Genomic DNA, 23,769 nt, shown 5'->3' with positions numbered 1-23,769 from the left:
TCCCTCTTTTTTTTACTGAATCCTTTGAGTAAGTTGGAGACATCATGCCTCTTTACCCCTAAACTTTCAATATGCATTTCTTCAGAACAGACTATGCTCTTACAGAACTACATGCAGTGCAGTTATGAAAATCAGGAAATTTAACGCTGGTATAACTATCACCTAATTCACAACCCATATTTAAAATTTATAAATTGTGGCAATAATGTCCCTTTTTATTTTTCTGGTTTAGGATCCAATCAGGATTACATATGGCATTTAGTTGCTATGCTTTTAGTCTTAAAATAGAATGTTTCTGAGCCTTTTTTTGTCTTTCATGACATTGACATTTTGAAGTGTACAAGCCAGTTATTTTGCAGAATGTCCCTCAGTTCAGGTTTGTCTGATGATTCCTCATGGTTAGGTTCAGGTTCTGGGTACTTGGCAGGGGTTCTGCAACATTTATGTTGTGTAGGTTATCAGGAGGCACACGATGTCTCTGTATCTTATATCAACGTTGACTCTGTAGTTAAGGTGGAGTCTGACAGTTCCCCCACTGTAAAGTCACTCTCTTTCTATTTATAATTACGAAGTCTTTGTGGGGAGGCATTTTAAGACTACATAAAAGTTGAAGAGTTTTAAACAGGGAACTTTTAGATTTCCTCAGTTTAGATTTGAAACATCGATGAGAGAGAAACATCGACCAGCCGCCTCCTGCACATCCCCCCCCTGGGGATGTGCCCGCAACCAAGGCACATGCCCTTGACCGGAACCGAACCCGGGACCCTTCAGTCTGCAGGCCGACGCTCTATCCACTGAGCCAAACCGGTTACGGCTGTGGGGAGGCCTTTTAAGACTACATAAAAGTTGAAGAGTTTTAAACAGGGAAATTTTAGATTTCCTCAGTTTAGATTTGAGCTTTGGAAAGGTTCCTATTGACAGTAGAAGGTGAGAGTGGAGACAGACTAGAGAGGTGGCTGGGGCAGGAGAAGGTGATGGAGTAGCCGTGAACTTCCCAATTCCTGCCACTGCCAATGGTCTTCACAACACAAAGACCAGAATGCTAGATAGCAGTGAAAGTGAGCAAAGTAGTACATACACAACATGTGGACAAATCTCACAGACATAGTGTTGAGTGAAAGAGCCAGGCACAAAAGAACACATACTGTAGGGTCCCATTTGTAGAAAGTTCAAGAACAGGCAAAGCTAATCTGTGCTGTGATAAATCAGGAGGGTGTTACTGTGAAAGGATAACTTGGACATTTAGTTACTTTGCACACAAATCACAGGAGGGAGAGGTCAGTAGACTGTTGTCAAGGAGAAAAGTCCAGGATTTATAAGGAAGGGAAGAGAGAGAAGATCCTGCCTTCAGTCTGGGGACAGCAAATTTTTGTTTCACAGTTTGGGGTGAATTCTCTTTTTAAATTTTAAAAATTGATTTGAGAGAGAGAAACATCCTCCCACACTGGTCCCAACTGGCCCCAGTATACGCCCTGACTGGGATTTGAACCCGTCACCTTTCGGTGTACAGGGCGATGCTCCAACCAACTGAGCCACACCAGCCAGGGCTTGAGGTGAATTCTTTGGCTGGTGAGGAGCACAGAAGTCCATCTCAGCAGCTGGTCCTTCAGGAGGTCAACTTGAGAGGGCATCAAAGAAAGGGAACCTCTCCAATTATTGATGGAGTCTCCAGAAAACTTTTTTTGTTCTTAAGTAATGTATTTTTAAATAAGATTACAATGCTTTGATTATACAACATTGCATAATGGAAATTAAACCAAGTCAATAAACCAAAAGAGAAAGAAAACTTGGTTTTCTTCAATATCAGTACTTAAATCATCACTATAACTGTCTGATGTCCCAATCACATCTTATGTAGACATGAATATAATCATTTCAAACATTTCGCTTGCAGGTTTAATTTCTCATTTTCAGCTTTTATGAACTATAATATAACTAATTTTCAATCCTATGATACCTAGTGTTTATACTGCAACAGCAGCAAATCTCACATGTGCAATCAAATGATTAACCGGGACACAGATTTTAGTTTTTAGCCGCAGACAAAAATTACACACTGTATTCAGTACAGCAGAGTATATTACATTAACCAGAGCATGGAGTTTCATATACTTATTGCAGGATTGGTATTTCTTTCCCTTTGAACTGAATCAGAAAACTTTTTTAAAAAATATATTTTTGTTGATTTCAGAGGAGAAGGGAGAGGGAGAGAGAGATATTAACATCAATGATGAGAAAGAATCATTGATCGGCTGCCTCCTCGCCCCCCAATGGGGATTGAGCCTGCAACCCCGGGCATGTGCCCTTGACCGGAAGGGAACCCGGGACCTTTCAGTCCGCAGGCCAATGCTCTATCCACTGAGCCAAACTGGTTAGGGCTGAATCAGAAAACTTGGAGAGTCTGTACTTGGAGCGCACAGGACAGGCATCTGTCCCTCTACCTGCTTTTATCCCTTATTTAGGCCAGGTAGGTGCATCTCCCTCATCAGAAACTCACATGGTCTTTGAGAGGGTAGTGACTAAACAGGCACTGAGGGGGCTCCTGGAGGCGTGGTTGTGTTGTTTCTCCTTCTGGGTGCTGGGCACACAGGTGTGTTCACTTAGAAAACTCAAGGTGCTATACCCTTATGATGTGTGCACTTCTCTGAGTGTTATGTTTCCACTCATAAGTGTAACAAATTTTTTCTGGGGCACCTTTACAAAACCCTGGGCTGCTCTCCCCACGAGGTCTCCCTGAGAGATCAGGATCGCAAAACCTTTGTTCTGTTCACTGCTGTGTTCCCAGAATCTGTAACAGTGCCTGATATACAGTAGGTACTCAGTAAATATCTGTGGGTTGGACAGATGGATGGACCGGTGGACAAGTGGACGGGTGGATGGACAGATAGACAGACGGACAGGTATAAGGACGAATGATTGAGTGGACAGGTGGACGGTTGGATGGACGAGTGGATGGATGGATGGGTGGATGGGTGACTTGGTCTGGAGTAAGGCCTGTGCATAGGTAGGTTTTTATAATCCTCACTGGAGGACATTCTTTCCATTGATTTCTAGAGAGAGCAGAAGGGAGGGAGGAGGGGGAGAGAGAGAGAAAGAGAGAGACACATCGATTGGTTGCCTCCCACACATGCCCTCCCCCCCCAGGGCTGGGGAACCTGCAACTAAGGTACATGCCCTTGACAGGGAATCGAACCCAGAACTCTTCCATCCACAGGCTGATGCTCTGACCACTGAGCAAAACCTGTCATGGCTATAGGTAGGTTTTGAAAGTGATCCCAGTGCCTGACAAGGGCTGCCACTGTACCAGGTGCCCAGACAAAGGTTGACAGAGGGCTGACTGCACCCCATGGCCAAACTGTGTGCCCCATGGGGAGTTTATCCACCCAGAGGAGGGGATACTTTTGGCTGATTCTCACACAGGTGCTCTAAGGCCTAATGGCGGCTCCGTGTGTACCTGGGTTTAGGACCAATGGCCTAGCGGCTAGCTAGGCCCTAGCCCACCTATCAGGCTCAGTGCTTCCTGCCTCTCCCTGCAGGTGGCCCGTGTGGATGGCACTGTGGATACACCCCCCTGCCTGCGCCTGACCCACCGCACCTGGGGCTCCCAGAACAGTCTGGTGGAGATGCTCTTTCTTCGCCTGAGCCTTCCAGTCCAGTTCCATCAGCACTTCCGCTGCACTGCGGGGGCCACCCCTCTGGCATCCCCTGGCCTGCAGCCCCCTGCTGAGGATGAAGCCTGGGCAGCAGAGCCTGACACAGACTATGAAAACCTGCGCCGCTCGGCTGGGCGCTGGGGCGAAGCTGAGGGGGGTAAAGAGGGAACTGCCAAGGAGGGGACACCTGGGGGCACCCTCCAGGCTGGGGCAGAGGCCCAGCCTGCCAGGGCGGAAAATGAGAAGGATGCTACCACAGAGAAGAACAAGAAGAGAGGGTAAGTCAAGGTGGGGCCAGGTGAGGCCTAAGGTCTGTCCTGGGACCCCCAGTTAGACAACCTCAATAACTTGATAAACCCCATGTATCCCAAGGTGTCCCATATATGCGAAGTAAGTCAGAATACTGATGGATCCTATCATGTCTCAAGTGAAGGCCTTTATTTTCCTAGGAAACTCTAGTTTCCCTGAGAATGTAAAATTGGGGTGCCCCACTATGTCTATGGAGAACTTCACTATCCTTGGGGTACCTGGTGGCCCTCAAAGCATTTCACCCAATGGGCTTCATCAACTATGGACTTTATAGGGAGGACCTCAGTATCTTGGCAGAGTTGACCATATCCAAAGGCAACCCAGTGAACACCAGTGGTCTTCTAAATCAGGGTCATTTCTGTGTCTCACATGTACCCCCAAAACTATTTCAAGGGATGCCCTCAGAAGGCATTAAACTTGAATTAAAATGAAATCAGCTTTCCCCCCTACTATGGTGGTGGTTTTCAATGGGTAGTTCTGTGTCTTTTGGGGTGTTTGGAAATGATGGAAGATTTCGATTATCACAGTTTGGGTTATCAAGCTGCTCCTAGGTCTCCATCGATTCTACTTGCTTTCAGTGTACCAGACAGCGCCACACAAGAAAAATGGTCCTTTCCCAAATTCCTTTAACACCCATATGAGAAATGCATATGAGAAATGCTGACATAGGGGGACCACTGTAGCCCCCAAGGGAAGCTCCATGTTCCCAGATGCTCCTCTAAATGTGGGTCAACCAGCATTCACAAGCACAGAGTGCAGCACTTTCAGAATGGATTAGGCTGTCATAGTTGGGAATTCTATCCTCTAAGGGCAAGGCCTTGCGTATGAGAAACAGGATGTAGTTAGGACAGATGTGGGGAGCATGAATGTGTAGTCAGGAGGATTGGAGGGCTGGGCTTGAGAGCTAGTTCTTACGCAACTTCTCCTCCCCACCACCAGGTTCTTATTCAAGGCCAAAAAGGCTGCCATGATGACCCAGCCACCAGCCACTCCGGCTCTACCCCGACTCCCTCGAGAGGTGGTACCTGCTGATAACCGTGATGACCCTGAGATCATCCTCAACACCACCACGGTATGAACCAAGGACCTTCAACTTTAGAAACCTCTCAGATTTCAGAATTTCATGTTGTGATTCCCAGTAACTGCCATACCTCAATATACACTGGAGACCTCAAAATATAGCACATACTGATTTAATCCTTTGAACTCCTAGGTCCATAGAGCCTAAAAATTGTGGGAATCACTGTGAAGCTATAAAGCATACTAATATAACTCCCAGGGACCTAAAAACATCCAAGGGATAAACCAATATAAACTTGGGGCCCCAATATTTGTATTCACCCATATAAACTCAATATATCCAAATTTAAGTTATTCTAGTATATTCCTGGGAACCAAAATTTACAATTATTCCAATAGTTTTGGGATTCCCCAAATCTGGAATATTTTCTGAGACAAACAGCCATGTTAGGATCATGGGTCATCTGGGTGCCATTTGGGTCTTCTTGTCAAAAAGCTCTATGGCTTTTTCCATCAGTAAAATGGTAATTGTAAGGTTATTACAATTGATGGTAATTGTGAGGATTAAGTGAGTTAACTTGTGAGCTAATTAGTGAGCTGTTTGTTAGCCACTGTTTATTTGTAACTTTGCTGTAACCTGAGGAGAGACCCAAACTTGGGGATATCACAAAATACTCCCAAAGGATTCCCGAGTTTAGAAATACATCAATAAACACAGAAACAGAGGGACATAGACCCACGGGGTCTCAAATCTGGAAACTGGTTAAACTCCCAGAAGACACTGAGAATCCAGAGAAACCCACTTAAAGTCCCAGGGAAGCCCTATGTCACCATTCTTTTGGACTGACCACTGATCTTCCCTTTGCCTCTCCAGTACTATTACTCCGTGAGGGTCTTTGCTGGCCAGGAACCCAGCTGCGTGTGGGTGGGCTGGGTCACCCCTGACTACCATCAGCACGACATGAACTTCGACCTCACCAAGGTCCGGGCAGTGACAGTGACCATGGGGGATGAACAAGGCAACGTCCATAGCAGGTGCCAGGGAGGGGTGGGGACTGTGGGAGGCGGGACGTCAGCACTGGGCACCTGGCTCAGAAGTTTCCCTCCTACTTTTCCTCCTCTCTTCCTGTTTATTTTCTTCCAATGGCTTCTGTTCTGCTTTTTTTCTTCCTCCTCTCCTTTTTCCATTTCTTCTTTTCTGTTTACTCCTCCTTTTTCATCTCGCCCTCTTCTTTCTACCTCACCTCCTTTCTCTGTTCTCTCCTCTTTGCTCCCCTTCCTTCTTCTCCTTCCAGAACATCCCACCAGCTTCTAAGAATTCTAGCTCTGAGGAGCTCAGGGTCTGGGGTGAGGGGTTTTAGTGCTCAGGTCTGCAGGTGGTGGAGGTTTGGGGATGAGCCCTGAGGTCACGGTATTCTAGGAGCTTGGGGAAGGAGGTATTCAGGGTCTAGAATGCTTTGGCTGAGGACCCATGCACTGACCACCCCTGTCTCCTCCAGCCTCAAGTGCAGCAACTGCTACATGGTGTGGGGCGGAGACTTTGTGAGCTCCGGGCAGCAGGGCCGGATCAGCCACACAGACCTTGTCATTGGCTGCCTGGTGGACTTGGCCACTGGCCTGATGACCTTTACAGCCAATGGCAAAGAGAGCAACACCTTTTTCCAGGTGAGCCCATACCTTTCAACTTAGCAATAGTATCATGTCCCAGCATCTTGGGACAACCTTCCCAGACACCCCTGGAGTCCAGACCTTTAAAAAACAGGACAAAAACAGCACCTAAAACAAAACAAAGAGAACCTACTCTGTCCTCAAGACAGGCCAGAGCTGGCAGGCCCCAGGGAAACAGTCTAGTTGAACCACCCAGTGAACTGAGGCCCAGAAAGAAGGAGACAAAACATAGCCTTGATCTTAGAGAGAGGTTTGTATTCCCTATTAGGATGGGTGCCACCAGTGGCCACCTTTTCACCAATCAGGGAACACCCTAGATGGGCCAGAATCCTAAGGTGGACTTTTCCTTTCAACATTTTATTATGAAAAATTTCAAGTGTACAGCAAAATTAAAGGAATTGTACAGTGAATACCCATATACCCACTACCAAGAATCTACCATCCATATTTTACTGCAATGGCTTTATGTCATATTTATTCTCCTGTCCACCCATTAATCCATCTAAATTATGGTCCCTGGATCAGCAGTGTCTGTATCACCTGAGAGTTTGTTAAAATACAGAATCTCTACAAAAAATACTCAGCAAAACTAGTCATCAGACAAACCACAATGAGATATCACCTCACACCTGTCAGAATGGCTATTTTCAATAAATCAGCAAGTGTTGGTGAGGATGTGGAGAAAAGGGAACCCTCCTGCACTACTGGTGGGAATGCAATAGAACTGCCATGTGACCCAGTAATCCCACTTCTGGGTATTTATCTGAAGAAATACAAACCCCTAATTTGAAAAGAAACATTACCTCTATGTTCATTGCAGCATTATTTACACGATCCAAGATATGGAAGCAACTTAAGTGTCCACTGATAGACAAGTGGATAAAGATGTGGTACAGACATACAATGGAATACTACTCAGTCATAAAAAGAATGAAATCTAGGCATTTGTGACAACATGGATTGACCTAGAGGATATTATGCTACCAAGAAAGACAAATACCATAAGGTTTCACCTATATGTGGAATCTAAAAACCAAAATACACAAACAAACAAAACAGAACAAATTCATAGGTACAGAGAACAAACATGGTTGCCGGATGGGAGGGGGGTTGGAATGAAAATGGTGAAGGAATTCAGAAGTACAAATTGTCAGTTATAAAAATAGTCATAGGGGTGTAAAGCACAGCATAGGGAATATAGGCAATAATATTGTAATAACTATGTATGTTGTCAAGTGAGTACTAGACATATTGGGGTGATTACTTTGTAAGGTATATCACTATGTTGTACATCTAAAAATAGTATAATATTGTATGTCAGTGGTAATTGAAAAAAAATTGTTTTAAGAAAAATGCAGAATCTTACCTCTGCCCAGACCCACTAACTTGGAATGTGCACTTTAACAAAGCCCAGGGGACTCTGTGCACACTGCCATCTGAACAGTATGGGCCTAGTTCCCACTGTGGTGTCATCTGAACATTTTCCTCTGTCCTCTGTATTTCCTGTAAACTGGGCGTGGTGCAGAGGCGCAATTAGATTCAGGGTTGGTTTTGGCAGGACTGTTTCCAGATGGTGGTGTTTGTGGTGGAGGCTGGGTGGGTTCCACTGGGAAGATCAGAAGTGCTGGGGGCAGGGGAGTCAGAGGATGCTTTCTGGGGTTGGGAGAATGCGTATGCTTGGGAGAGAAATGGGAATGGCATTCGTGGTGAGGGACATGATGTGGACAGAGAACCAGGCGACAGACTGCCCCGGTGGAGTTGGAGGAACTTGACCTGGCTGGGTCAGGGGCAGGGCAGCCCAAGCGCGGCTTCAGGGCCATTGTGGAGCCTACATTGTCTTAGTTTGGATCTGCAGGTGCCAGCAGGATCAGGATGGGACAATCAGCCCCAGAGTTTGGGTTCCAGAGTCAACACCACCTGCAGCTCACCCTCTTCCTCACCCTGCCGTTATCCCTTGCCAGGTGGAACCCAACACGAAGCTCTTTCCTGCTGTCTTTGTCCTGCCCACCCACCAGAATGTCATCCAATTTGAGCTGGGGAAGCAGAAGGTAAGAGTGCAGTGATGGGACAGGCGGAGGTGGGAGGTGTGGGAGGCCAGGCTGGAAAAGTAGCTGTAGGGGATGGGGCAATCTGGGAGGTCTCCCTGGAAGCAGGGTGGCAGGATGGAGGGCTGGGAATCCTGACCAGTGCACTGTGCCCCCAGAACATCATGCCGCTGTCTGCTGCCATGTTTCTGAGCGAGCGCAAGAACCCGGCCCCGCAGTGCCCACCGCGACTCGAGGTGCAGATGCTGATGCCCATCTCGTGGAGCCGCATGCCCAACCACTTCCTGCAGGTGGACACGCGGCGTGCTGGAGAGCGACTGGGCTGGGCCGTGGAGTGCCAGGAGCCACTGATCATGATGGCGCTGCACATCCCTGAGGAGAACCGGTCAGGGTCCCCTGGCTGCAAGTTGATGGGGGGGGGGTGCGGCAGCGGCGGCGGGGGTCTGGGTCTAACTCAGTGCCCCCCCACACTACCCTGGGACTCCAGACAACACTCTAGAAGGCCCAGACCTACCTTACTGTCCCCAGATAACACCCCAGGGAACCTTAGATCCATTTCAGTGGGCTCCAGACACACCTCATGGGACCCAGATGCAACCCAGGCATTCCCAGATACACTCCAGGGAACTCCAGACCCACCTCAGGAGCTCCTAGGTCCTTCTCAGTGGACCACAGACCCACCTCAGGGGACCATAGAAAACATCCCAAGGGCCCCAGACCCACTTTACAGGGCTCCAAACCCATCTTAGGGAGCCCAGATCCATATCAAAGAGCCCATTCCCCCAAGGGGCCTCAAGTGCACATCGGAGGGTCCTGGGCATTCCTTGGAGAGGTCTGGGTGCACCGCAGGGTCTCTCGGGCACACCCCATGGATCTCTTTGAACCCACTCCAGGGGACCGGACATGGATCACAGGAATACTCTTAAGGACTCTGAACATGGCCAGGAATCCCAGGCTCACCCAGGAGGCTTCCAACATGCCTCATCTTTCCTTTATTCATTCATTTGACAAATAGTTTCGAGCTCTTCTTATGTAATTGATGGCATTCCAGGCTGTAGAATATCAAGCCCTGTGAACAAACATTTTAGTAATGCTCATGTATAACTCAGTGGGCTCACACCCATCCCCAGGGGCCAGACACATCCATTTATTCAGTCAACAAATATTTATTGAACACCTATTATGTGCTACGTCCTGTTTAGGTGCTGGGGAATACAGAAAGAAAAAGAAAAACACCCAAACAGACTGAAATGGCCTCCCCTAGCAGCATTTACTCTAGTGGTGCTCACACATAACCAGGATCTCAGACCTGCCCTGGGAGGGAGGGGGTCGCGCTCGATTCTGGATCCCAGATACATGTCAGAGTCACAAGATCTTCTCGGTAGAGTCTCAGATACCCCAGAGTGACAGACATTCCCAGGGCGCCCCAGATCCCTTAGGGACTTCCAGAACCATTCAGAGACTCCTAAACCCGGTTCCATAGACCGCACAGAACCTTGGCCCAGCAGAACACTGGGATTCCCTGCTGGGGCCGCCAAAACTCACCTACACACCTCTTTGCCTCTCTGTGGTTTGTGTCTCTGTCTCCCACCTCCTCTGCCTGCTCTGTTCTGTCTGTGGCTCATCTTTGCCACAGGTGCATGGACATCCTGGAGCTGTCCGAGCGCCTGAACCTGCAGCGCTTCCACTCCCACACACTCCGCCTCTACCGCGCAGTGTGCGCCTTGGGCAACAACCGCGTGGCGCATGCTCTGTGCAGCCACGTGGACCAGGCGCAGCTGCTGCACGCCCTGGAAGACGCGCACCTGCCTGGCCCTCTGCGCGCTGGCTACTACGACCTCCTCATCAGCATCCACCTGGAGAGTGCCTGCCGCAGCCGTCGCTCCATGCTCTCCGAGTACATCGTGCCCCTCACGCCTGAGACCCGAACAATCACCCTCTTCCCACCTGGAAAAAGCACGGATAATGGTCCCCGCCGCCACGGCTTGCCTGGCGTGGGCATCACCACCTCCCTGCGACCTCCACACCATTTCTCACCGCCTTGTTTCGTGGCTGCCCTGACAGCTACTGGGATGGCGGAAGCTCCAGCCCGCCTCAGCCCCAGCATCCCGCTGGAGGCCCTGCGGGACAAAGCACTGAGAATGCTGGGGGAGGCAGTGCGCGATGGTGGGCAGCACGCACGCGACCCTGTCGGGGGCTCTGTGGAGTTCCAGTTTGTCCCTGTGCTCAAGCTTGTGTCCACCCTGCTGGTAATGGCTTCCTCCTGCTTTCCTCTGCCCCAGTCTTCCACATTCCAAATAATCTGTCCATACATGCATCGACTCCCCTTCCATTTATGCATCTAATCGCCCATTCATCTCTCCATCTATACAATCTCCACCTTTCAATTTATCCCTCCATTATCTACTCATCCTTCATTCACTTTTCCTTCCATTCATTAATCTGTCATCTATTCATATATTTATTAAGCTTTTATTTCCATTCATCCTCCCAATCAACCACCATTCATACATCTATTTATTTTTCCATTCTCCAACCATATACATCCATCCACGTGTCAATCTGTCCAGCTTTCATTCTAGTTTTCCATTTAGCCTTCTATTCACTCATACATCAGTTCATTCACCATGCCATTTATTCATCTATCTATCAACTATTTACTTACTAACCTAACTTTCTTTTCATACATCCTATTTCCACTGGTGCATCTATACATCCACATATACATCCATGCACCATCACAGATTTATCCATTCTTCATTATCCACCTACCTGTCCACCCATACATATATCTGTCTATCCATAGGTATTTTTCACCCATCCACCTACCTATGAATCCATCCAACCACCTACACTTATTCATCTACTCACCCATCCACCCAATCTCCATCTTCTATTCATCCCTTATTTCATGTACCCTTTTATTCACATACCCATCTAATGATTCATTCATATGCCTACCCACAAATTCATCCAACTTTTCATTCATAAATTTATCCATCCATACCACCTCATCCCATGACCACTTACCCATTTATCTATTTACCCATACACTCATTTACTTGCTCATGCATCTATCAAACAATCCATTCACCTACCCACCTATCCATATGTCATTTATCCTCTGTCATCTTTTCACCTCCCATCTCTTCCTTCACTTTTAACTTCACCTCTCCATTCCTTATCCACCCCTCCATCTTTCTTCTCCCCTTCAAACCCTTACTATTCCATCCATTAACTCAGCCACCCAGTTCTCCCCCCACTCATCCATGTTTCTCTTTCTCACTTCTTCCCTTTTATCTACCCAATTTCCTTCCATCTGTTAGCATCTCCATTGTGTTGATTGAGAACTGGCATATGCTGGGAGCTATAAGGGCCTCCATCAGGTATAGGGTGTGTCCTGTTCCAGAGGCACATATGCTCAAGCTTGGGAGAATAGACACTTGGGAAGGGAAAGGTGCTCATATTTAGCTATGTGGTCTGGACCATGTGGGTGGGACACAGGATAAGGATTTGAGGGGATCTTAAGGAGGATGAATGTCAGGGCAGAGAAATGCCATTCCTGGTTGTGAGAGGAGCCATATAGACAATGCAGGAATGAACCTGCCACATGCAGGGAAAGCAGATCTGGGAAATGATGCTGGGACTTACTTATGGAGGCTCTGCAGGCCACAGTGAAGGACCCAGGCTTTGTCCTGTAGGTGATGGGCGTCTTTGGCGATGAGGATGTGAAACAGATATTGAAGATGATTGAGCCTGAAGTATTCACTGAGGAACAAGAGGAAGAGGAGGAAGAGGAGGAGGAGGAAGAAGATGAAGAGGAGAAGGAGGAGGACGAGGAGGAAGAGTCACAGGAGAAGGAAGATGAGGAGAAAGAGGAAGAGGAGACAGCAGAAGAGGAAAAAGAAGGCTTGGAGGAGGGGCTTCTCCAGATGAAGTTGCCGGAGTCTGTGAAATTACAGGTGGGCTGGTTCTTTTAATTTTCCAACCTCCATTCATCTGGGGTGGGAGACACAGTGGTGAGGCTTGAGTCGGATTTATTCTGAGGCAGTGGGAGCTATGGGAGTGCATAAAGCAGTGAAGTGCTGCTGGCTTGAAGTTATCTCTCTGGTTTCCAAGTGGGAAATGAATTGGAGAAATGAGACCATGGAGAAGTCTGTTTTACGGATCCAGGCAAGAGATGATGGTGGCTGGACTAGGTCAGAGTCCCTGAGAGGAGGAGAGAAAGCAAGAAAAGTTTCAAGGAAGTCCTCATGGTCTGACCACCATCCTTCCTAATGCATGGTTGTTCTCCCACAGATGTGCCACCTGCTGGAATATTTCTGTGACCGAGAGCTGCAGCACCGAGTAGAGTCCCTGGCAGCCTTTGCAGAGCACTACGTGGACAAGCTCCAGGCCAACCAGCGGGACCGCTATGGCCTCCTCATGAAAGCCTTCACCATGTCTGCAGCTGAGACTGCCCGGCGTACTCGCGAATTCCGTTCCCCACCCCAGGAGCAGGTCCTCTGACCCCTGACCCTGGTTGGCCTTACTGTCTAAACCCCAACCTCAACTTCTCCCCTACTCATATCACCAATGGTACTTGACCTCTAAACTTGTTCTTGATCTCTGACTCTATTGATAACTTATCTCTTACTGTCCTACCTATCTCTGGATGAACTTGACCTCTGAGTCATCCAGACTGACCCTGACCCTTTACAAGCGTCTAGTCTCCCATATATTCTTCGTTAACTTATACTTTGGCTCATGACCTTAGACAGGAACTCACAGTCAAATCTTTTATCCTTGATCACAGTGTTTCTGCTCTGGGGTCTCTGACCCTCATTCTGACATTTGACCTTCTCCTAGATCAACATGCTAGTGCACTTTAAAGATGGTCAGGAAGAGGAAGATTGTCCTCTCCCTGAAGAGATTCGACAGGATTTGCTCAAATTTCATCAAGACCTGCTGGCACACTGTGGTAAGGAGAAGGCATCAGAGAACCTTCCTCCCAAACTTTTCCTTGAGACCTCTCCTGAAGTTACCCTAAGATTTCCTGATCTTAAACATCTAGCAGCGGTTCTCAACCTGTGGGTCACAACCCCTGAAAATACATCCTGCATATCAGATATTTACATTACGATTCATAACAGTAGCAAAATTACAGTTATGAAATAGCAATGAAAATAATTTTATGGTTGGGGGTCACCACAACATGAGGAACTGTATTAAAGGGTCGCGGCATTAGAAGGTTGAGAACCACTGATAGAGTATTGTACTATGTAACTGTTGGTTGGTTAAATGAATGAATGAATGAATAGATGTATTGGTGAATAGATAGAGGATGAGAGGGAGGATATATTTATATAGGTATTTGGGTGGATGTGTATATGGATGGATGGCTATTGGCAGAGGGATGAGAGTAGAGAGATGGCTAACTGGAAAGATGGATGGATGACCTCCATTGTTCCTGATGAGAAGTCAGCTGACAATCTTGCTGAGATTTCCTTATAATGTATTGTTTTGCTCTGGCTGGCTTTCAAATTTTTATTTTTATCTTTGCCTTTACACAGTTTGAGTATGATGTGTCTAGGTGTGGAGCTCTTTGAGTTTATCCTACCTGGAGTTTAATTTCTTTTTTAAACAATATATTTTTATTGATTTCAGAGAGGAAGGAAGAGGGAGAGAGAGACAGAAACATCCATGATGAGAGAACCATGGATTGGCTGCCTCCTGCAAGTCCCCCACTGGGGATCGAGCCCACAACCCAGGCATGTGTCCCTGACCAGAATTGAACCTGGGACCTTTCAGTTCACAGGTCGATGCTCTATCCACTGAGCCAAACCAGCTAGGGCTGGAGTTTAATTTCTTGGATGTGCAGATTAATATTTTTCATCAAATTTGGAACCTTTTGATCATATTTCTCCAAATATTTTTTTCTGCCCCTTTTTCTGCTTTTATTCTGGGACTCCCATTATGCATATATTGATACACTGGATGGTGTCCTACAGGTCTGAACCTCTGTTGGTTTTTCTTCATTATTTTTCTGTTTTTCAGACTAGACTATCTCTATTGTCCTACCTTCAAGTTCACTAATGCTTTCTCCTGCCAGCTCAAATATGTGGTCATATCCTAGCTGGTTTGGCTCAGTGGATAGAGTGTTGGCCTGTGGAATAAAGGGTCCCAGGTTCGATTCCAGTCAAGGGCACATGTCCAGGTTGCAGGCTCAATCCCCAGTAAAGGGCATGTAGGAGGCAGTTGATCAATGATTCTCTCTCATTGATGTTTCTATCTCTCTCTCCCTCTCCCTTCCTCTCTGAAATCAATAACAAATATATACATTTTTTTTAAATCTATTAACCTGTTTTAAAAAAAATGTGGTCATACCTCTCTAGTGATTTTTAAAATTGTTTTTGTACTTTCCAACTTCAGAATTCCTATGTGGTTATTTTTTTTTATATTACCTACCTCATTATTAATATTCTCTATTTGATGAGTCATTGTCATCATACTTCTCTGTGATACTTCAAACATGCCCTAGCGGGTTTGGCTCAGTGGATAGAGCATTGGCTTGAGGACTGAAGGGTCCCAGGTTTGATTCCAGTCAAGGGCACATGCCCAGGTTGCAGACTTGATCCCCAGTAGGGAGCATGTAGGAGGCAGCCGATCAATGATTCTCTCTCATTGATGTTTCTATCTGTCTTTTTTTCTCCCTTCCTCTCTGAAATCAATAAAAATATATTAAAAAATAAAAACTTCAGACATGGTTTCCTTTAGCTCTGTGAACATATTTACAGTAGCTGGTTTAAAAGACAAAGTCTTCAAAGAATGAATAAATGAAAAAAAACATATGGACATATAAAGAAATAAATGAAAAAAACCATGAATGCATGCATGAATAAATGAACAGATGAAAGAATGAAAAAGTGAATGGTTAACTTTACGAATAGCAAACAGATGAGTGACACTCCCTTTATCCTTGACCACCTCCAGGAATTCAGCTGGAGGGGAAGGAGGAGGAACCAGAGGAAGAGGTCACCCTGGGCAGCCGCCTGATGAGCCTGTTGGAGAAAGTGCGGCTGGTGAAGAAGAAGGAGGAGAAACCTGAGGAGGAGCTGCCTGCTGAGGAGAGCAAACCCCGTGAGAACTGGGCCATTAGGGAGAGGGCTGAGGTGGGGCAGGCAGCCCTGTGCTTGGGGAACCTCTGGGTTCAAGACAGCTATGAGGAGTAGCGCAAGGGAAGGGTAAATGGATATTAGAGAGGAGGAATGGAGGGTGAGGTGAGAGAGGAAGCGTGCTGGAGTGGGGCTGCATGTGGACATGTAGACTTCCAAATGTTGGGGCTGCACATTATGTATTGGACCAGGGTGGCATATGGCCCTCCCAGAGCAGAGACTCACATCCATACATGGCAACTCCTGCACCACTGTGGCTTCCATGTCCTTGTGGCTTTGCTTTGTTTTTCTTTTCTTTTTTTTGATGAAATAATTACCATGCTGAGGGATTAGAAAAGCAGTTATGATAAATGTTGGGCCAATGGCTCATTATGCAAACTATGTATTAACCTCATCTCACAAAGGCAGAATCATTGATGTTTTATAGGGTTTATTCTACAACATTCAGGAAACTATTATTGGCCAACTCTGGGCCAGGCAATGTTGGCAGGGCTGGGGAATATATTAGGGGGAAGTGTCAAAGTCCCCACCCTCAAGGAGTTTAGAATATTATGACAGATACATATATACGCCATAATGTCAGGTGGCCATGGGTTTTAAGAAGAAGAATAAAGTTGAGTGAAAGAAGAGAGAGGGACAAACATGGAGGGGTCCGAATTGGGGGAATGAGGTGTGCAAAAGTCTGGGAAGATTAATTGGTACAGAGAGAACAGCCAGTGCAAAGGGCCTGAGGCAGAGACATGCTTGGTATGTTTAGAGGCAAATGTGGCTTGTACAAAATCAGTAGGGGGAGAGGGGCAGGAGATGAGGTCAGAAGTGATGGGCCAGAGTGTGGAAGGAAAGTAAGATTAGCACATCACAGGTCATGAATTGACACCATCATTTAATGCTAGTGCCTGGAGGTTTCTTTTAACCCTGAGACACAGAACATCTGTCTTCTCTCCCAGAAATCCTGGGAAGAAAACGGGTTGGGAGAGAAAGAGGGACAGAGAGATAAATGGATGCTGGCTATAGGAGAGGCGAGGCCTAAGGAGATCCCCAGGGAAAATAGATGTCAAAAGGAGTTGTTTTGACATCATTTTCAAATGATACTGAAATGTTCACAGTTTTTCTTTGTTCCTATTGACCCTTGTGATGAAAAGTTGCCAATATTTTTATAGAACACATAGCATTGAGGGTTGGGCTTTCAGAGGTGCATAGTGAAAGCTCATAATAGTGCTCTGGTGTTCTCTAGCGATTTAATTTTTTTTCCTTTTGAAATTTGTAGGAGGCCCTTATGGAAGAGGTACTAGGGTGAAGAGATCAGTGAGTCTTAGAGCAATAGAAAAAATCTGCCAGAATCCGGGCACTCCTGCCTCGTGGGGCAGGCAGCTAGTAACTGAGGAGCCACTGGAAAGAGGGGCCCCTTATACATTGTTTGGGCTCAAAGCCCTGGTCAGGAAATGTGTACTGACGCTGTGTCTCCTTCCTAGAGTCGCTGCAGGAGCTGGTGTCTCACACAGTAGTGCGTTGGGCCCAAGAGGACTTTGTGCAGAGCCCCGAGCTGGTCCGGGCCATGTTCAGCCTCCTGCACCGTCAGTACGATGGGCTCGGGGAGTTGCTGCGTGCCCTGCCCCGGGCATACACCATCTCGCCATCCTCCATGGTGGATACCATGAGCCTGCTGGAGTGCCTCGGCCAGATCCGCTCGCTGCTCATTGTGCAGATGGGTCCCCAGGAGGAGAACCTCATGATCCAGAGCATTGGGTGAGGCACTGCCCCCTCCTTGACTTTGCAAATCCCAGGGGAAGGGAGGAGAGCTTGTCCCCTGGGCCACATCCTCTGGATACGATAATGTCTCCTTCCTCCACCTCTGCCCCATGCCCCATCCTCAGGGTGATACATTCTTCTGGCAACTAGCCCATCTCCCTAGATCAGTGGTTCTCAACCTTCTGGCCCTTTAAATACAGTTCCTCATGTTGTGACCCAACCATAAAATTATTTTCGTTGCTACTTCATAACTGTAATGTTGCTACTGTTATGAATCATAATGTAAATATCTGATATGCAGGATGGTCTTAGGCGACCCCTGTGAAAGGGTCGTTCGACCGCCAAAGGGGTCGCGACCCACAGGTTGAGAACCGCTGCCCTAGATAATGTCCCTTCCCCTTACCGTTCCACCTACCCCTGGGATAACAGCTCCTACTCACCTGTGGCTGACTCTTGGCACAAAGTCCACCCTGTTGGAGCTACAGTTTCCTCATCTCAAATGGGGAAGAGTCATGCCTACCTTGTAGAGTCCCTGTGCAGCTTTAGTGAGCTCTTGCTTGTAACAATAATAATAATAGTATTGAGCACTCAGTGTTAAGTGCCTCATTTACTCAGCAAATATTTCTTGAGCACCTACTGTGTGCCAGGCCATTTCTAGGCACTTGAGGGTACAATGGGCAACATGACAAAGGTCTCCTCCCTAGGGGAGCCCACTTGGTGACGGCTCCCCCAAGAGTCTGGGGGCTCTCCCTGGACTTGGGCCTCACGCAAGAACTACATTTGTCCACAGGAACATCATGAACAACAAAGTTTTCTACCAGCACCCAAATCTGATGAGGGCACTGGGCATGCATGAGACAGTCATGGAGGTCATGGTGAATGTCCTTGGGGGTGGCGAATCCAAGGTAAGGGTCCTACATGGACTGGGGAGCTCAGGGCCAGGAGCCACAGAAGGCAGGCACTGACCACTGGCCCACCCTGCCCACCCCAGGAGATCCGCTTCCCCAAGATGGTGACAAGTTGCTGCCGCTTCCTCTGTTACTTCTGCCGCATTAGCAGGCAGAACCAGCGCTCCATGTTTGACCACCTGAGCTACCTGCTGGAGAACAGTGGCATTGGCCTGGGTGAGAAACCCCCGAGCCCGGTGATGCCTCCCAGAGCCCGCTCCTGGCAGTCCATCCAGGCCCCCCTCACTCTCCAACGGCTCACTTATTCATTCAGTAAACACTGACTCTCAACTGCCCTTGGTCTGATCCTGTAATGAGCAGTGCTGGGGACACCCAGACAGCCCTGGGCCTAGCCCTCATGGGGCTCATTGTACATCAGGGAAGACAGACCCATCCCAGACAGCAACAGCCCAAAGTGGTCAGACTTTGGATGGGGAAGCACAGGACAGAAGAGGCACCCAACCCAGGCTGGAAAGGGGTGGTCAGGAAGGGCTTCCCAGAGGGGGTAAGATAAGCAGGAGACAGGTGGCTGAGCACCTCCAAAACGCATTCTCACAACCTCTCGCCCCCACAGGCATGCAGGGCTCCACACCCCTGGACGTGGCAGCTGCCTCTGTCATTGACAACAATGAGCTGGCCTTGGCGTTGCAGGAGCAGGACTTGGAGAAGGTGTGGAGGGAGGAGGCCTGGACCCTGGGGCACCTGCTGATTCAGGACCCATTATGAGGAGCCATTTTGGATGGTCCAGGATCAAATCAAAAAGAGAATAATTTTCAAGGAAAGATCAGGACCCCAGTCACTCACTCGTGGAGCTGAGGGCAAATCCATGCTCCACCCTTCCCAGCTGTGTGGCCTTGGCACATTTCTTGGCCCTCTGTGCCCCTGCTTCTGGGTGTAGCACTGAAGGGCTCCGAGTTCAGAAACTTAGATTTAACCCTCCCCACTCCCTTGCTGCATGGCCTTGGACAAATGGCCTAAACTCTCCAAGCCTCTGTCTCCTCATCTGCAGAATGAATATAATTAAAACAATGTTATAGAGCTGATCAGAGGATTAAATGAATTAACCTGTGAAAGCATTTACAAAACAGTAAATACTCAATAACAGTTATCCACTATTATATTATTTAACAAATGTTTATTGAGCACCTACTATGTGCAGGGCAGTAGGAGTATGACAGTGATTGAGACAGAAATCCTTGTCTTTGTTCCAGTTGGGGGGATGGATAATAAACAAGATGAATAATAAAAGACATGGTATATTAGCTAGTGATAAGTGTTGAAGAGAGAAAAAAGTAAGCAAGAGAGAAAAGCCTCCCTGAGGTAGTGACATTCAAGTAAAGCTCTGAAGCAGGTGAGGAGCCATGTAGACATCAGGGGAAAGAGCATTCCAGACAGGAGAACAGCCAGTGCAAAGGTCACGAGGCAGTAGCGAACCCTCATGATTTTGAAGAACAGTGTGGTGGTTAGAGCAGAGGGAGCGAGGGGTGAGTGGTGGGAGGTGAGGCAGGAGGTACTGCGGGGAGGTTGTGTGGAGGGTCTTGTGGGCCACAGTGAGGGTTCTGGCTTTTGCCATGTGTAATGCACTACCAGAGCATTCTGAGCAGGAGAGGGACATGACTTGATTCAGGTGTTTACAGGGTCCCTCTGACTGAGTGTGGGGGACAGATTTGGGGGTAGCAGGGAGCCCTGGGTGGAGGCCCCACTGATGACAGGTGGGAAATTAGGGCAGAGGATGAGAGTTATTGTTTGCAGTGGGTTCCAGAGATAATTGGAGTGCAGAGCACCAGGGATTGGCAGGGACCTGAGCCTTGGGGAGGACGGTAGTGTGGGTCTGGCCTCTGGCTGAGCCCTCCTCTGCCCCCAGGTGGTGTCCTACCTGGCTGGCTGTGGCCTCCAGAGTTGCCCCATGCTCCTGGCCAAAGGGTACCCAGACATCGGCTGGAACCCCTGCGGCGGTGAGCGCTACCTGGATTTTCTGCGTTTTGCTGTCTTCGTCAACGGTGAGGAAGGTGGTGGTGGTGGTGGTGGGGACTGGGATCACTCAGGTGTGGCTCACATCTTGAGCTACAAGCCTGGCGTGGGCAGGAGGCAGGGTCTGGGCATGAACTCTTGAGGTGCAGGGCCCAAGGCTACCCAGGGAGGGACCCTGGGCTCACAAGGCCTCCTGATCCCACCTGAGCCACCAGGTGAGAGTGTGGAGGAGAACGCTAATGTGGTGGTGCGGCTACTCATCCGCAAGCCCGAGTGCTTTGGGCCGGCCCTTCGGGGCGAGGGTGGCTCGGGACTGCTGGCTGCCATCGAAGAGGCCATCCGCATCTCTGAGGACCCTGCGAGGGACGGCCCCGGTGTCCGCAGGGACCGGAGGCGTGAGCAGTGAGTCTCCTGCCCCCTCCTCAACAGAACAACCTGCCCTCCTGTGCCCCTTGCTGCCTCCCCAACACCACCCTCCTTCCCCTGCAGCTTTGGGGAGGAGCCCCCTGAGGAAAACCGGGTGCACCTGGGACACGCCATCATGTCCTTCTACGCTGCCTTGATTGATCTTCTTGGACGCTGTGCACCAGAGATGCATGTGAGAACCAAAGTCCGAGGGGCGTGCATGGCCTTAAACTGCTTCATTCGGGCATTCAACATTGGTCCTGAGTTAGGCAATGCTGGGGACACACCAGTGACCAAGATAGCCCCAGACCTCACTCTCCCAGAGCTCCCTGTCCAGTGAGGGGAGACCAGATAGTGAGAACACAGGGTAGTCAAGGCTGTTGTGGAGACACACAGGCTGGGGTCAGGGCTGTGTATTCTTGACCCCTGAGTTATCCCCATGAGAAGGATTTCTGCTCCAGTGGGACAGGAAGGGATAGAGTGGGGTAATGCCAAATGGGTCATGAGTTTCCCAGTGACATGCTCCCCTCTCCCCTCCAGCTAATCCAAGCCGGCAAGGGGGAGGCCCTGCGGATCCGTGCCATCCTGCGCTCCCTTGTGCCCCTGGATGACCTCGTGGGCATCATCAGCCTCCCACTGCAGATCCCCACCCTGGGCAAAGGTGTGAGGGGGGGGGACTCAGCAAGGGAGTGATGCTGGGGAGGGTGGGTCTGAAGGGCATCGCTGACCCCCTGAGTCCTTGTCCACAGATGGGGCTCTGGTACAGCCAAAGATGTCCGCATCCTTTGTGCCCGACCACAAGGCATCCATGGTGCTCTTCCTGGACCGTGTGTATGGCATTGAGAACCAGGACTTCTTGCTGCATGTGCTGGACGTGGGATTCTTGCCCGACATGAGGGCAGCTGCCTCACTGGACACGGTGAGCAGCCTGGCCAACCTTCCTACTTCAGTGGAAATAGTGTGCTCTGAAATTGTGTAGCTTTCCTGACCCTCCCTCCCCCACCATCAAGATAGAAGACAAAACCAAGAAAAACTGAATTCTGGGAAAGGGGCAGGGTGGAAATCTCCAACACCTCAGGTTATAAGAAATAATCATTCTCAGAGATGGTTCAGCATCATGGAGACACAAAGACCTGTGCACAACAATAGTACTAATAACAGTTGCCAAGGCCAAGTACAATGAGGACTGAGAACTGACCACTGGTTTGGCCAGATGGAGGTCACTGATGATCTTAACAGTTTCAACAAGGTGGTGGGGCAAAAGCCTTACTGGAGAGAGTTTAAGGAGCCTGGGAGGTGAGGTGTGGGGGACAATGAGTGTTGACAGTTTTTACTCAAGTTGGTAACAAAGGAGGCAGAAAAATGGCAATGTGCTGGAGGGGTGACCTTGGTCAAAGAAGGCTCTTCTTTAAGATGGGAGAAATAACTCTTGGCCGTTAATTGGGAAGAGGAATACAGGAACTTGAATCTATAACCATCAGCTTGTCAGAAATACTGGGGCAAAGGAACAAGTTAACTGACATCACCAGGAAGTGATCAGCCAAAGTGATCAGTAAGAGATTCCACTGGACTAATGACCCAGTTACTTCAGCAAATAAACAGCTTTAAAGCGGGGGAGGAAAAGGGACCGCTGCAGATGAAAAGACCCGAGACCCGTCAGCTAAACATAGTATGTTGACCTTCCCTGGAGCCCTGATCCAAACAATCTCAGCTAAATGCAAAGCAACTTTTGAGACAGTTGGAGGAAGCTGATAATGAATATGAAGACACTAGGCCCAGTGCATGAAAATTCATGCACTTGGGGTGGTACTTCAGCCTGGCCTTGCCCTCTCGCAGTCCAGGACCCCTCAGGGAATGTCCACCTGCCGGCTTAGGCCTGCTCTCTGGGGAATCAGGCCTAAGCTGGCAGTCAGACATCCCTCTGGCATCCGGAGAGCCCTCAGGGGATGTCCGACTAACGGCTTGGGCCCACTTCCCCCAGGAAGCGGGCCTAAGCTGTTAATCGGATGTCCTTAGTGCTGCCGAGGAGGCAGGAGAGGTTCCCGCCACCACCGCTGCGCTCACAGCCTTCAGCCTGGCTTGTGGCTGAGTGGAGCTCCCCCTGTGGGAGCACACAGACCACTAGGGGGCAGCTCCTGCATTGAGCGTCTGCCCCCTGGTGGTCAGTGCACATCATAGCAACTGGTCGTTCCTCCATTAGGGTCCATTTGCATATTACCCTTTTATTATATAGGATTATTATATAGGATTGTTAATTCTGTGAGGTGTGATAATGGCAGCATAGAGTGTTAAATAGAACTTCTTGTCTGATTTAAGTATTTTGGGATAAAATGGTATAGGCTGGGTGTTGCATGAAAATATCACAGGAAAAAAGGTGGGGTTAGAAGAAATAAACATGCCCAAGGTGAAAACTGCAGAATGCAAATATATGTTAAATCTGGGTAATGAGTGTTCATTAATTGGCTTCTCCACTTTTGTAAGAGAGTAGAGACTAGGAGGAGCAGGTTTGGAGGAAAGATCAGAAGCCTGGGTCATTTGCTCAGAGCTGTCCAGCGCGAGTGCCAGGGCAACCCCAGGAGCCACAGAGGACTGAAGTCCCCACTCTGCGTTCCAGGCCACGTTCAGCACTACTGAGATGGCGCTGGCGCTGAACAGATACCTGTGCCTGGCGGTGCTGCCGCTCATCACCAAGTGTGCGCCGCTCTTTGCGGGAACCGAGCACCGCGCCATCATGGTGGACTCCATGCTGCACACCGTGTACCGTCTGTCCCGGGGCCGCTCCCTCACCAAAGCGCAGCGTGACGTCATCGAGGACTGCCTCATGGCGCTCTGCAAGTAGGCGGCCGGG

General features: G+C 48.7%; 1 protein-coding gene across 1 annotated transcript in view; it reads left to right on the top strand.

Moving 5' to 3' along the window:
- The window catches only part of RYR1 (ryanodine receptor 1 (skeletal)), a 132,748-nt gene that overhangs the window by 28,950 nt on the left and 80,029 nt on the right, over window positions 1-23,769 (top strand). Inside the window, 21 exon segments of the mRNA XM_014535087.1 lie at window positions 3,537-3,931; window positions 4,902-5,034; window positions 5,857-6,017; window positions 6,482-6,647; window positions 8,612-8,698; window positions 8,854-9,080; window positions 10,332-10,944; window positions 12,397-12,657; window positions 12,995-13,195; window positions 13,544-13,655; window positions 15,668-15,814; window positions 17,322-17,595; window positions 18,389-18,503; window positions 18,590-18,722; window positions 19,120-19,214; window positions 20,410-20,545; window positions 20,732-20,918; window positions 21,006-21,114; window positions 21,462-21,582; window positions 21,671-21,840; window positions 23,536-23,756. Of these exon segments, the coding sequence (XP_014390573.1) occupies window positions 3,537-3,931; window positions 4,902-5,034; window positions 5,857-6,017; window positions 6,482-6,647; window positions 8,612-8,698; window positions 8,854-9,080; window positions 10,332-10,944; window positions 12,397-12,657; window positions 12,995-13,195; window positions 13,544-13,655; window positions 15,668-15,814; window positions 17,322-17,595; window positions 18,389-18,503; window positions 18,590-18,722; window positions 19,120-19,214; window positions 20,410-20,545; window positions 20,732-20,918; window positions 21,006-21,114; window positions 21,462-21,582; window positions 21,671-21,840; window positions 23,536-23,756 (4,064 nt within the window).

This window comes from Myotis brandtii, unplaced genomic scaffold (assembly GCF_000412655.1).
Source record: "Myotis brandtii unplaced genomic scaffold, ASM41265v1 scaffold1373, whole genome shotgun sequence".
Lineage (NCBI taxonomy): Eukaryota > Metazoa > Chordata > Mammalia > Chiroptera > Vespertilionidae > Myotis > Myotis brandtii.
Note: the sequence above shows the minus strand (reverse complement) of the source record. Positions and strands in the feature narration are given on the sequence as shown.